This window comes from Dicentrarchus labrax, unplaced genomic scaffold (assembly GCF_905237075.1).
Source record: "Dicentrarchus labrax unplaced genomic scaffold, dlabrax2021, whole genome shotgun sequence".
In the NCBI taxonomy this organism is placed as follows: domain Eukaryota; kingdom Metazoa; phylum Chordata; class Actinopteri; family Moronidae; genus Dicentrarchus; species Dicentrarchus labrax.
Window position 1 is genome coordinate 6,794,607 of NW_026136716.1, and position 13,841 is coordinate 6,808,447.

The 13,841-nt window shown below is 37.9% G+C and overlaps 1 protein-coding gene, 2 long non-coding RNA genes and 2 other non-coding genes across 5 annotated transcripts in view; 2 read left to right on the forward strand and 3 right to left on the reverse strand.

The window, feature by feature from the left end:
* The window catches only part of LOC127378387 (uncharacterized), an 86,273-nt gene extending 72,521 nt beyond the window's left edge, over positions 1–13,752 (reverse strand). The window contains exons 1-2 of the mRNA XM_051427164.1: positions 13,670–13,752; positions 12,698–12,898 (exon numbers count right to left, since the gene is read on the reverse strand). Of these exons, the coding sequence (XP_051283124.1) occupies positions 12,698–12,898; positions 13,670–13,706 (238 nt within the window). The 5' untranslated portion in view covers positions 13,707–13,752. The remainder of the gene's footprint in view (positions 1–12,697; positions 12,899–13,669) is intronic.
* The window catches only part of LOC127378424 (uncharacterized), a 53,037-nt gene that overhangs the window by 36,669 nt on the left and 2,527 nt on the right, over positions 1–13,841 (forward strand). Inside the window, exon 2 of the long non-coding RNA XR_007888043.1 lies at positions 12,657–12,781. This is a non-coding gene — a long non-coding RNA (uncharacterized LOC127378424). The remainder of the gene's footprint in view (positions 1–12,656; positions 12,782–13,841) is intronic.
* On the reverse strand, positions 176–294 carry LOC127378994 (5S ribosomal RNA). Its single transcript, XR_007888250.1, has one exon. It is a non-coding gene; the product is annotated as a 5S ribosomal RNA (ribosomal RNA).
* Positions 813–931, forward strand: LOC127378995 (5S ribosomal RNA). The gene has a single exon (XR_007888251.1). It is a non-coding gene; the product is annotated as a 5S ribosomal RNA (ribosomal RNA).
* Positions 8,657–10,056, reverse strand: LOC127378426 (uncharacterized). Its single transcript, XR_007888045.1, has 3 exons — positions 10,040–10,056; positions 9,558–9,642; positions 8,657–9,115 (listed from the first exon to the last, which is right to left on the reverse strand). It is a non-coding gene; the product is annotated as an uncharacterized LOC127378426 (long non-coding RNA).

Consider the following 13,841-nt stretch of genomic DNA (forward strand, 5'->3'; position numbering starts at 1 on the left):
GTTTTGCAAACCAAAAAGAGAAAAACATTGACTTCATTTTCAAATAAATAAACATATACTGGAGTATTCAAGAAAACCTGTTTCTGAGTTATGTCAGCTCCCAGTTGTCTCCTCCAGTGTAGCAGCAGCAGCAGCAGCAGCAGCGCCCCCTGCTGTCTGTACAGAGAAGTGTAAAAGCTTACAGCACCTGGTATTCCCAGGCGGTCTCCCATCCAAGTACTAACCAGGCCCGACCCTGCTTAGCTTCCGAGATCGGACGAGATCGGGCGTGTTCAGGGTGGTATGGCCGTAAGCGAAGATTCAAATCACAAAGAGGCTATTTAAAGGTGCTGATATATAACTTAGTCTTATATTTTTATATGTAGATTGTTTCTAAACAAGATGAATAATTGTACAATAATATAAAATATCCATGATAACACACAGTGCATCTCCCTGTCATTGTTACATTATTATTTATCATATTAAAGCATTTATCAACTCTGATGTATTACTATGGAAGCTGTATTTTCATGTTGTAGCTGCTGGAGGTGAAACTGCTTTAATTACTTTATATACTGTTGAGTAGTTTAATCTGGAAGATATCACATTAAAGTAGTGGAGTAGAAAATACGAGGATTAAACTACAAGTACCTCAAAATTATACTTAAATAAAGTAACTGAGTAAATGTATTAGACTGTACTCAGTTGTATTGATGTAATCAGAACTTCTTACCCAGAATTTATAGAAATATTCTGATATTTGTTTTTATGTAAATACACTCAGATGTTCATCATCACCTTTAAATATCCTCTTTGTGATATGAACCTTCGCTTACGGCCATACCACCCTGAACACGCCCGATCTCGTCCGATCTCGGAAGCTAAGCAGGGTCGGGCCTGGTTAGTACTTGGATGGGAGACCGCCTGGGAATACCAGGTGCTGTAAGCTTTTACACTTCTCTGTACAGACAGCAGGGGGCGCTGCTGCTGCTGCACTTAATTAATAAACACAGAAGATTTATTTTTCTTCTTTAAAAGGTCGAACAAAAAGTTAGGCTACAAATGGAGTCACTCATTAATCAGTTACATAAAATACAAATGTCAACTTAATCTCACTATTGTCAGCAGTTGTGCTTCAGACTAACTTACACAGAAATACAGAAATAAATTAATGTGGGTGTAGAAATAGATTTGTAGTTATTTATGTTATGTTTAATTACCAACTTTTATTAATGTATTTGTACATTTAATAATGGATTATTTGTTTCTGGGAAAGTAAAGATATATATCACACTATTTTATTTTTACATAGATATACAAATAACAAAAACAATTATAATAAACATCAATATTAAGGCTATTATTATTATTATTATTATTATTATTATTATTATTAATATTATTTAGCTTTAAATAAAACTACGTATAACTAACATCAGTTTCTGGTTGTCTGTCTTTATGCTGGTGGAGTTGTTTGCTGCCCTCCAGTGGTCACAGTGAGGAACTACAACAAAGCGACACTCAAGTTAGACATGATCACATAATGATAACACTTCCGGTCAGTGCTTTCAAAATAAATCCATAACCCAACTGAAAAAATCAGTAACTGATGAAATACCAGAAATGATTCTGTTTATTGATGTCTCTACACAAGAGGTGTCCGTATATTGTCCAAATATGTCTTTTAAATGAAGATACACCACTCTATATCATTATTAATGTTTGGTAAGATAAGTATCGGGCTGTATTTTTTACCGGTAATAAAAAGAAGAACAGAGTGAAACGTCTGTTCTCCATAAACAACCTTTGTGATAACGTTAGCTAACTGTTAGCGAGCAGAAAACGTAAGATGGAAAGTTGTCTGACAAACAGCTGGTTTAACAGTTTATAATATTATCTTTTATCATATCATAATATTTTAAACCTGCAATTTAAAAAACCCGACAGTGAGATCAACGTTGACGTCAGTAAAACAGTATGTCCCAAACAGGTATCCGTATTTGAGTCTGTCCGGTTGTCTGAAGCTAAAGTTAACTCAACCAGCTACAGAGAAATTGGTCCCTTTTTTAAAGAAATTGGTTAAATTATCACTTACTACAGCTTAAGAAACATCTAAAGTGCAATAAAAAAATGCAAGTACGATATACAAATGATTAATCTTTCACTACAACAGAAAAAATGATTATTTCTGTTCGTTTCTAATTGTTTTTGGTAACAGATTTATTTTGAAAGCCTTAACCGGAAGTTGTAGCATTGTTGTCATCTTATAATGTCTAACTTAACTTGATCACCTTGGTGTAGTTCCTCATTGTGGCCACTGGAGGGCAGCAGATACTCTTCTTATTCAAGGGATCGTTAACAGTCCACAAAACGCAATACATTAGTACTAATACTGATGCTACATAATATTTGTAATAATAACACTAATATTGACTTGTACACTTAAATATGAATAAAAGGCTGAGATTGTTAAATTATTCCTCAATAATTCAACTTCTTTTAGTCTTTTTTTTTTTTTTTAAGTACCATAAATATCATATCAATATCATATCTGAATTTAATCCGACAGCCTTTGCGTTATAAAGGACAATAAAATAACATTGAATCTTTGTAATAAACCAGATTTATTGTAGTTTTGTAGTTCCTCGTTATGACCACTGGAGGGCAGCAAACACACGTTTCTAAATACGGTCAGTGTCAGCGGTCAGATCCAACAGTGTAAACACAGACAACACCATACAAACGTTTCCGGTAAACCCTTTCAAACTAAAACAACTGACAATAGTAAAACATAATCAACATTAATATTTAGGGTATTATTATTATAATTATTATTAATAATAACACAACACCAAGAGACTAAACACAGAAACCCTTGAACCAAGAAGACACCAATGTCTCAAGAGTGTGTCACTGAATTGTGTAGATGGACGTTCAGAGGAAAGACTATAAAGCTCTAGAAAGGAGGGTCACAGTGTCTCTCCCTGTGGCTCCTGGTGTAAGAAGTTCAATCCCTTTCAATGCTGCAAAGAACGAGAGGAAAAGGGAGAGAAACTGGAGGAAAATAAGATGAAGAACTGAAGTTTCTTGTGAGTTGTAAGGTCACTGAGAGGCTGAAAGGCCAAACAAACAAACAACAGTCAAATTCACTCGAGTTACATGAGGTGAAAATAAGAGATTATTGTGAGAAGGAACATGGTGTTTTAAACGTGTTGTTGTTGTTGTTGTTGTTGTTGTTGTTTTCCTGCTGTTGTTGTCATAGGAAATCACGCCACCTGTTGATGACCATTAGAAAAAAACGCGATTATGCGATCACATAATTCAATGCATAATCAGCCAAAGTACGCATATTTTTTCAAATTCACCGCATAAATTGCAGATTTCTGTGCAAAATATGCAAGGTTGGCATGATTTCATAATCCCCGCATTTTCGTTGCAAAAAAGTCACATATATCTTAGCAGAAAGTTGAAAAATGTTGCGTTTACTTCACACAAGAGCAGCCATTTTCCCCTGTTGCCATGGGAACGTTATGAAGTGACATAATTACGCGACGTGAACATCGAAAAGCTACAAACCCCGCGATGAAGCCATGATGAACTCAAGGATTTTTGCCCAAAACAGTCACAGAAAAACTCTGCATTTTTCTGGAAGGACTGTATAATATATATAATTTAGTAAAGTGACGACCCTTGCTTGGGGACATATTTGATGGGTATTTCATATTAAAATTAAGAACTACAATAAACCCACAATAAAAGTGTATACTTTTCTAGCACTCTGTATTAAATTGCGACACCTTGTGGAAGCTATTGAACGACCCCTTAGTAGGGGGTCCCGGGCTCCAGGGGTTGGGAACCGCTTTGTAGCGAAGAATACAGTAAAGAGTGAGATGAAAGAAGTTGAGCTCCGTTTATATTCCTAATCGTGGTCTTCACGATCCCTCGGCCGAGAAGACGACGTGCTGCGGTAGCCGTTTTAAAAATTCCCGCTCCCGTCAAAAAGGCCTACAGTGTCTACAAAAAGCACATTAGGATGACTTAAATGTGTGTTAGACTATACAGGAGTAATGTAAGACACATACCACAGCATCACAGTGCAAGATGGTTACAGCAGCGTCTGATTGTCCGGGGGGCCGTGGCTGGCGGGTTTTGGGTCAGGGGAGCCTCAGGGTCCGCGGTCTGTGGCTGGCTGCAGAATTTCTTTCTTTAATTTCTGTGAAAACAAATAAATTTAATAGTGATGTTTATTTAAGATGTAAATTTCAAAGACGTGAAGACAGACTATGTTCTCTGCCAAACAGTCTGTTTGTTAAAACAAGTTGAGACTGTCACAAACCGCAGCCGGAGCTCCGAGGAACCAAAGCAGAGCACGCTAAGTGTGCGGTACATGCGCTGTTATTCTTTATGATGCAGACAATGTATGTTTGCTGCTCACTTGGAGTTCAATCAGACCGTAATTAGGGAGGCAGTGCTCAATGCTATTGTTTGTTTGTTTGTTTGTTTTATTCAATGTAAATGAGTTGTGTGGTCAATATTACAAAGACAATCTATCAATCAATCTCTGGGTCCTTTAACCCACCAGCCAAACAAAGGCCTCCAACCCTGTGGACATGCTGCATGGCTCAGCTGAACATGTGGTCCAGCTAGTTTAGTTAGTGCAGTCAGAATGAACACTGCCTACAACCTGATGCACACATTATCTGCACTAATAGGACACAATCTGAGCTTCAAGGGCAACATACATGAGCTCCAAACCATTAACTGTGCAAGAAATGAACAAGTTTGAACAACACTTACTTCTCTCATGAAAGAAATACCTGGCTCTTCTTCTTCTTCTCTGGATTTACTGGCAGATCACAAACAACCTCAGGGTGCACGTTGCCACCTACGGCAGTGGAGTGTGTAGCAGCCCCACAAACATTAGATGCTGCCCTAGCCATGCCTGATTGGGAAATTTGGTACACATTTCACACTTTACACACGCTGTTAAATATCTGTTCTGGATTCATGAATGAGTAAGAGAAACAGGGTGTTGCCAAAATCTGAAATGTAGTGATTAAGACTGCATAGACAGAAGTGTAGACAGGAGATGACTACCGGAGCACAGTAGTTGGAGCACATGAGGATTGTTTGGCTTTAGACTTGCCAGAAAACTGTGACGGGCAAAATATAAGCTCATTAAATCAAAAAGAGGATTTTCAGCAAAAAGACAATGTCAGGTTCAACTCATATTTTTCCATTATACATTATATCAGATGAAATTCTTAGAGTATCCAATGAGGGTTTCATGTATAAATAACACATTCGTTCTTCAAATAGCTCGGTATTTAGGCCAGCAGGTGACCTCAAAGTCCTTTAACGTTCAGTGAGCTGAGCTCTGTGGCACAGTAACAGTGATAATACCACAATCCTCCAATGACGGAGGATGGAGATTAATGTTCCACTTACAAATGTACCTGAGGATTTATTAGTGATAATGTAAATCAGCAGCGATATGCAATACAGATATTCAGCTCACCTCACTGTCAAAGGTTGTTATTGACCTTTTTGCAGAAAATCCTTAATTTATCATTCCTTAAATAAAGAAATAATAAACATCACTGTATAAAACTATATAAGCAATTACCAAATACTATTAAAACAATCATATTAACAAGAAATGGTAGAAAAATTTTTGTTTATGTGAGTTTTTTATGAAAGACAATCATTTTCCAGATGTATGTGAATACTTAAAAGGAATTAGTTAGTTGTTCTTATGCTACACAGCTGAAATAATAAAGACAGAAACAGACATACAGATGAAAACAAGGACACCAAAACTGAACATAGATAAATAAGATAAACAGAAAAAGAAAGTCTTCTTGCTGTTGAAGTTGACACCTTTGGGTTGTCGCTTGTTTGATTTTTCTCAGGTGTCAGTTGTCTGATCTTCTCCTGCTTGAGGTAAAGTTTCTGGAACCTTGAGCTTTAAAAAAAAGACAATGTCAGGTTCAACTCATATTTTTCCATTATAAATTATATCAGATTAAATTCTTAGATGAGTACCCAATGAGGGTTTCATGTATAAATAACACATTCGTTCATCGAATAGTTCGGTGTTTGACTCATTGATCGGTCACTGGTTGGGCCAGCAGGTGAGCTCAAAGTCCTTTAACATTCAGTGAGCTGAGCTCCATCCCTCGGAGTGAAAAGATCAGTGAGTGAGTCCTCACACATTAAATTTGCAAACAACACAATAGAGAGAAGTTACTTGTGAGTGCAGAGTCTTACTCTTTGATTGTCCTGTCTTTCTTTTTTTCTTCACAGGACATGCTGAGGTATTTATAAAAAGACAAAGACGAAGAAACCTGAATTAGTCATTTATTCACGGCTGCTGTTTGAACAGATCTGTCAGGATTCAGGATGCTACATGTTACCTCTAATGTATTTGGCAGACAGGATGATGATGAGTGCAACAAGACAATAAAAGGCCACTATCAGGAGCAAAATCACGTTGGGTTCTGTGAGAAAAACATTCATAAAGCAAAATAAATACTGAAAAAAGACAATACTGAATTGAGACCATCTAAACATTCACTTACTGTGATCACTCTTATCAGTCCCAGATACCTTAGCAAAACCTGGAGAATAAAAAACAAAGAATCATAAAGTATTGATCAGTCTCTGAATGTGTATGTTTGGAAGTGTTTCTCACCATCAGCAGACGACTGTTTGACCTCAGGAATCATCATAAACACCTCTATGTGAGGACCAGAGAGCACTCGCGCTGCACATACAACCTCTGGGCTGTTGCCACGGTAACCAGACAGCACAGCCCTGGTGGTGACAGCAACTGTACCGTTGGTGTTGGTGACATTGACAGAGCTGTAGTTTGATAAGTGGAGGTCTTGTTGCAGGACTCTTAATGTTACTGTGGGAGCAGGTCGACCTGTGGCCGAGCAGGACACAACTGCCTCTTCAGGAGAGTTTGATTCTCTAACATGTAGGATGGGTTCATGCAGCTCTGCACAGGACACACAGGGACACACAGGGACACACAGCACATTAATGAAGGTGTTACAAAGGCACAAAAGTCACTTGTTAATGCTGAGGTGCACAAAACGACCAATGAACAGTGTTGGAGCTAGAACAAATACTCAAGGAGGGACACAAGGCTTTTAGCAGGGCAGCATCAAATTACTGGAAACTTGATGTAGTAAGTGAAAGTGAAAACATTCTGCGGTATGCTGCCACATAAAATTCAAATAATCTGACTAAAAACACAAGGACTAATAACTCAGTTGTAAATAAAGGCCATTTTACACTGACTGAACAGCATCAAACCGGCTCATTGAGAGCAGTCAACTGTCAAATATTCAGCTATAGCTCGACTAAATTAAACCTACAAACAACCTCTTAAAGTTTTTAATTCCCACTTAACTTGTAAAACATTACTTAACATCATTCTGTCTGTTACAACATTGAGAAAACACTGACTGTTATACAAATGAGGGGGCACAGTGAATGAAGTTGGAGGGCACTGCCACCTGCTGCCCCCTCAAAGAGCCGACTCTGGCAATGAAACAGGTTAAAGTTGTAATTTAGAGGAAGTGTTTGTTCCACTGCACTACAGAAGAGATTATTAATTTGGAAATGTCTCTGATAATGCATAAAGGTTCTTACCATAGAGTTTGATGCAGGTTGTACCTGTGAGACGACCTTCAGGGGTGTTAAACAAACAGTGATAGCAGCCTTCATCCTGCTCTGTCAGGTTCCTGATAACTATGGAGTTGTTCTGCAGTCCAGCATCTTTAAACTCCACTTTATCAATAAAGTCAGGATTCACTCTTGGACCAAAGTGTTCGGAGTAGGTAGCAACATTTTTCTCCGTCCCAGGTGAACCTTTCCACCATGTGACTTGAACAACATCTTTATTTTGCATCAGCTGACAGTTTAAATGAGCCTCTTCTCCCATTGCTGCCATCACAGTCTGCTGTGTCTGTACCAGAGCTGTTAGACCTGCCGGAGATGAAGCAACAGAGAAGTTTCTTCAGCTGAGGGTGCATGTACACTTTCATACTGGAAGTACAACTTAAGTCAGATTTTTTGTTGATGCATTTCTTCTTTGCAAATATGATATGAAATATAAATCTAACTATGTTAGCGCCTTTTTGCCGCAATGTAAGATTAAATTATTCCCAAATCACAGTGTATTTTTGTACTAACAGTGCACCAGTACAGTATGTAACAGCAGGTACGAGGAAACACGATGTTAAGCTAGGAAATATGGAGGAAACTAATTGCTCTGTACCTATTCTAACATGAAGGGGTACATGAGCGTCTTTGCACACAGGTCTTAAACACTGACACATGCTGGTAAAATTTGCCCCTTTTCCAGTAAACCAGCTGACTTTCTCACAGCTGCTTCTTCCTGTCTGCTCAACTGACAGTTGAAATTGTCTGCAGATAGCTTAGAAGGTATGTGCTGAGTTTAAAGTCATGATATCACCTATAGCTCGCTGTATTATATATATATATATATTAGAGTTATAGTTAAAGTTTTTCAACGTTTGCATACAGTACATACAAATAAGTTGATCGTCCTCTTCAACCTCCTCTGCTGCAAGTTGAACACACTTCTCTTTCGCTGTATTTCCTGGAGGAAACCTCAACTGCAACTGTTGTTTTCTGCCACAGTGAGCAACATTGAACAACAAAAGCTGAACAATCTCAGGCTGCTTAAGTCCCCTTATGGAGAATAATGTTGTGTTAGAGCTCTCACATTGTGACACAAAGCAGAGACTAGACTGCTACTCTAATATAATACAAGCTGCACAATTCTCACTTCAACAGTATGGAGCCCCTATGAGGCAAGTTTCTCGTGCTCACAAGAAAGTCTTCCTGGCAAAAGACTATTATAACTCATCTTACTTTAAAGATTGGCAGCAGAGGTGGATATTCTCTGACATTTTGCCTGGTGAGTCCCTGACTACTAGACTTCAAGCTTGTGGACAAAGCAGGTGGGAAACTTTGTTGTTCTGTCTCTTCGTTGATCTCCTGTGCTTCCAGTGTTACATCCACCTCTTTATATCCGGAGATATCAGTGTGTGTTTCTGCTGCTACTCCACTTCCCCTTCCAGATGTGATTAATGACCTTTGTGGATGTGAGTCATTGGTTAGGTATGTAGGATGAGCGTGTTGATGCAGGAAGAGAAAGTAGAAGATTAACTATTGAACTATTATTGTTTATAAATTATTATTATTAGACACTGCTTTGCTTTTTTCACCCACAGAAACTCCCTTATGGGCTCCTGAACTATCACCTCTTTAAAGCAGTGAACTCCCATATGAAAGGGCAGTAAGGTGCAGAAAAAGTACCCCAAATCTTTTATAAAAAGACAACTATGTAATTTGAATTTCCTCTTTTGTTCTTGTCTGTCCCTCTGCAGTGTTAGTAAGGCGTTAGGCTGTATGATTTGTGTGTAGCCTTCCCACTGGATTTACACCCTTGGTACAAAATTTGATTGCAAACTGGGAAGAAAGCTGTACGCATGTAAGAAAAATAAATGACACAGACTTCTTCATTATGTTCTTACCTTCCTTGAAGAGAAAACTGAAGAACAGGAAAGGGAAACCTTTAAATGCAGAGTGTATCATCTTCCCACCATCTTTGAGTTCAACCTCAAAAGAAGAAGTAAGAAATTAAACATCAACTCACACAATAAGCTTTTTCTTTCTTTTTTTAACCATTTAAAAATAACCACATATTGTTGTAATCTATATTGAGGCTGAAAAAACAAAAAAACAGCTTAAGTTTGGATTCTTAGTGCAATGTAGTATATTCAATAATATTTGTATAATCTGTTTTATGAAAATGTAAAAAAAAAACCCCAAAAAACAGAAGTTTGATCACATTTACAATTTTTTGCTCTTTAGAAAAAAGGAATGATGCTGACCAAAGATAAATCCTGGTTTTAGTGGCTGATCAAGATAACAGTTTTACTGATAGTGATAGTCAAAACAAACACAGATCAATTGAATGTGTACAAAGTTATTCTCCCACTGAATTAAAACCAACCTGTGTTGAACTCCTTCTGCCTTCCTTGAGTTTTAAAAGTGTCCGGTTGTGAAGATCTCAGCACTTCTGTCGACTCCAACTAAGTCTTTGTTGTGTAAAGTTTGGTTTCACTTGCCATCCTCTATGGTTTGTAGTGTCAGATATCTGCTTTAATTCAATGTCAACGCCCTCCTCCGATGGCTCATCATCTCCACAGTAAATCAAACAGCGACCTCCAGTGGTCATCAGACATCTGCAGCTAACCTTGAGGCACAGCTGGGAATAAATCACATCTAAATATGACCATTACTATTGTTGTTGTTGTTGTTGTTGTTGTTGTTGTTGCTATAATTAGAGGCAGTAGAAAACACGATAGCAGTGACAGCACTGCCAGTAATAAGTTTAATTAAATTTAATTCATTCTTAATTTATCAATAAAGTCAGGATGCACTCTTGGACCAAAATGTAGGTGGCAATATCTATTTACCAACAATAAGGCAACCAAACATATATATGGACCTCATTATAAAATTATGACATAGGACTTTTTTTTTTTTATTTAATAAGAGACATAAACAGCATCTACTGCCCCTAATACCTCTGCAATGGCACATCCGGACCAATCAGAGAGAGACATTTTCTCTCTGTAATATTGTGGCAGACAGTAAATGAGCATTTAAGTTAATAATTCACCACATTTTGGTCCCCTCAAAAGTTTTGTTTTTGTTTGTTTTGTATCCAATGATATATATTATTAATAATTAAAGGTTCCTATCACTATCACCCCCATACATATGAATGAAATTAGTCAAATCAATCTCCTCTCAGAATGAGCCTGTATTTGTATATTTATGATCAGTTTTTCCTCTTTCTTAAAAATATATTTGTCCAGTTTTTACAGCAGGTGTGATTCAGTTGTTGTTATTGTTCTGCTGTGAGGAGCCTTAATTCTTTTAGATATAATCAAGGACAACAAGGACATTGAACACAAGTGAAATCACAACATTAAGACATCATGTTTTAATGAAGTGAACAAAAATAAATAAATCTATAAATAATAAATTATTAAAAAACTAAGAGAGTAGATCAGAGAAATCACGAAGGACCTCCATGAAAATCATGCACAGGTTAATATTTGACAGGGATTAGCACACTGATGTAAAACAGTATTAAACGCACAGCCAGCACAGTTACAGTCGTACAGTTGTCATATCTGAGGGTAATAATAAATAACATTTGTAAACAGAAACACTGAACATTTTAGTGCAAAACAAATTACACATAATATTATGCAGACAATAATATGTCTAATATGTCACATATTATGTCTAATTTAAACTTTATAGATCCATATAAATGGTTGTAGAGCTTCTCATTTTGTAATATAACCTGACTGCTTCATATCATATTTATAGATCTATAGATAGACTGAAACATTTTGCAAAGAGTAAAAACGAAAGAGTCTCCTCAAAGTGAGACTGAACAATAAAGTATAAATCTTCTTCATCTGAAGAAAAGTCAGTGTTGAACAAACATTTATCAATGATTATTGGTATTATTTGTTATTATCTGAAAAGATCTCAGTCAGTCATTACCAACTGGGAAATGCAGTACAGCAGTTTAAAAGACGTTGGTTCATCTGATCTTGAACTGGTTGCCTTTATTCTTAGATAGGAAAAGGCAGGGGAGAGGGGGGAGAGAGAGAGAGAGAGAGAGAGAGAGAGAGAGAGAGAGAGAGAGAGGGGATGACACACAGCAAAGGGCCTGATGTTGTCTTTTGAGCAGGAATGTGATGACTGCAACACAAACACAAACAAAGGACACTACCATGAACAACACAATGATGAAAATGAAATCTGTGAAAAAAGAGGAAAATTAGTGACAAACACTCAACATTCATAAAGAAACTACAGATCGAAAGGTAATAACTGAGAACACTTAGAGGTTAACTTACTGAAATAAAAGTGATCAGACCCAGATTCCTGAAACCTGAAAACCAAAAAAGACATGAGCTATATAGTATTGATCAGTCTCTGAATGTGTATGTTTGGAAGTGTTTCTCACCATCAGCAGACGACTGTTTGCCCTCAGGAATCATCATAAACACCTCTATCTGAGGACCAGAGAGCACTCGCACTGCACACCCAACCTCTGTCCTGTTGACATGGTAACCAGACAGCACAGTAGTCGTGGTGACAGCGACTGTACCATTGGTGTTGGTGACACTGACAGAGCTGTAGTTTGAGAAGTGGAGGTCTTGTTGCAGGACTCTTAATGTTACTGTGGGAGCAGGTCGACCTGTGGCCGAGCAGGACACAACTGCCTCTTCAGGAGAGTTTGATTCTCTAACATGTAGGATGGGTTCATGCAGCTCTGCACAGGACACACAGGACACACAGGGACACACAGGGACACACAGGACACACAGGACATTAATGAAGGTGTTACAAAGACATCAGCTTCTGACAGGATACTTTTTATCCAGTATGTAAGTTTTAGAAGAGATTAATATTGGAAATGTCTCTAATAATGAATAAATGTTCTTACCATAGAGTTTGATGCAGGTTGTACCAGTGAGAGCACCTTCAGGGTAGGAATTAAACAAACATTGATAGCAGCCTTCATCCTGCTCTGTCAGGTTCCTGATAACTATGGAGTTGTTCTGCAGTCCAGCATCTTTAAACTCCACTTTATCAATAAAGTCAGGATTCACTCTTGGACCAAAGGGTTTGCTGGAAGTAGCAAGAGTCTTCTCTCCCTCAGGTTTCTGCCATGTGACTTGAACAACATCTTTATTTTGCATCAGCTGACAGTTTAAATGAGCCTCTTCTCCCACTGCTGCCATCACAGTCTGCTGTGTCTGTACCAGAGCTGTTAGACCTGCAGGAGAAGATAGTTTCAGAGATGTGGCTTCAACTGAGTGTGTGAGGTAATAACCAACCAGGCTGATGTGTGTATTTCCCTCCAAGATTTTACTTTTGGGGTGGATTGTTGCAACCTAAAATTGCAGCCAGCATTTTGACGATTATTGGTTGAATTTGCACTCGATGTATGATTCATCACTAAATTAACAATCACAATGTGGTTGTAACAACTGTGGACAAAGCCAGTCTGTTTACTGATCTGCTTTTAGCACTATGGACAGCGCAACACCTGTCAGTGGCATCAACAGATGTGGTTATTGAGCTTTCTGCATATAAGGTTTATGTTTGTGAGTTTGAGAGAGAAAGAGAAAGCAAAACGCTGCTTTGTCTCCCTACCCACCCTCCCCAACACACAATGTTGACCCATGACTGCAAGCCTCATGATCGGCACCATGAATGAGGCATTGAGATGTGATAGGAGGCTACCCGCAGGAGAAATCGGTTACAGGAACAATTCAAGTAAAATGTATTAATATATGAATATATTAAAAGTAAGGCAACGCAGCAGCACAAGGACAGAAATAGAGTGCAGTCGGCTACACAGTACAGATCAATATAGGGTGTAAAATAAATAAATAATACAGGCATCTAAAACCAAAATAGGAAGAGTAAGAGTGATTGTAACTACTGTGAATATTTAGAAAAACTGTAGTAAATATCCTTTATATTTACTACAGTTTTTCTAAATATTCACAGTAGTGTTTCCCTTCAAATGAGCATCACTTACCTTTAAATAAGCCAATAAATATGTACATCTGCAACATCCTGCTCTTCTCTACTGCTGAAGCCAGGAACACTTTCAGTTTCACTTGTGAGACGACACAGATATAAAGCGATAGAGAGAAAGAGGGATGGAGGGGAGTGATTGATGGAAGGCGTTCTTTAAATGACCACATATC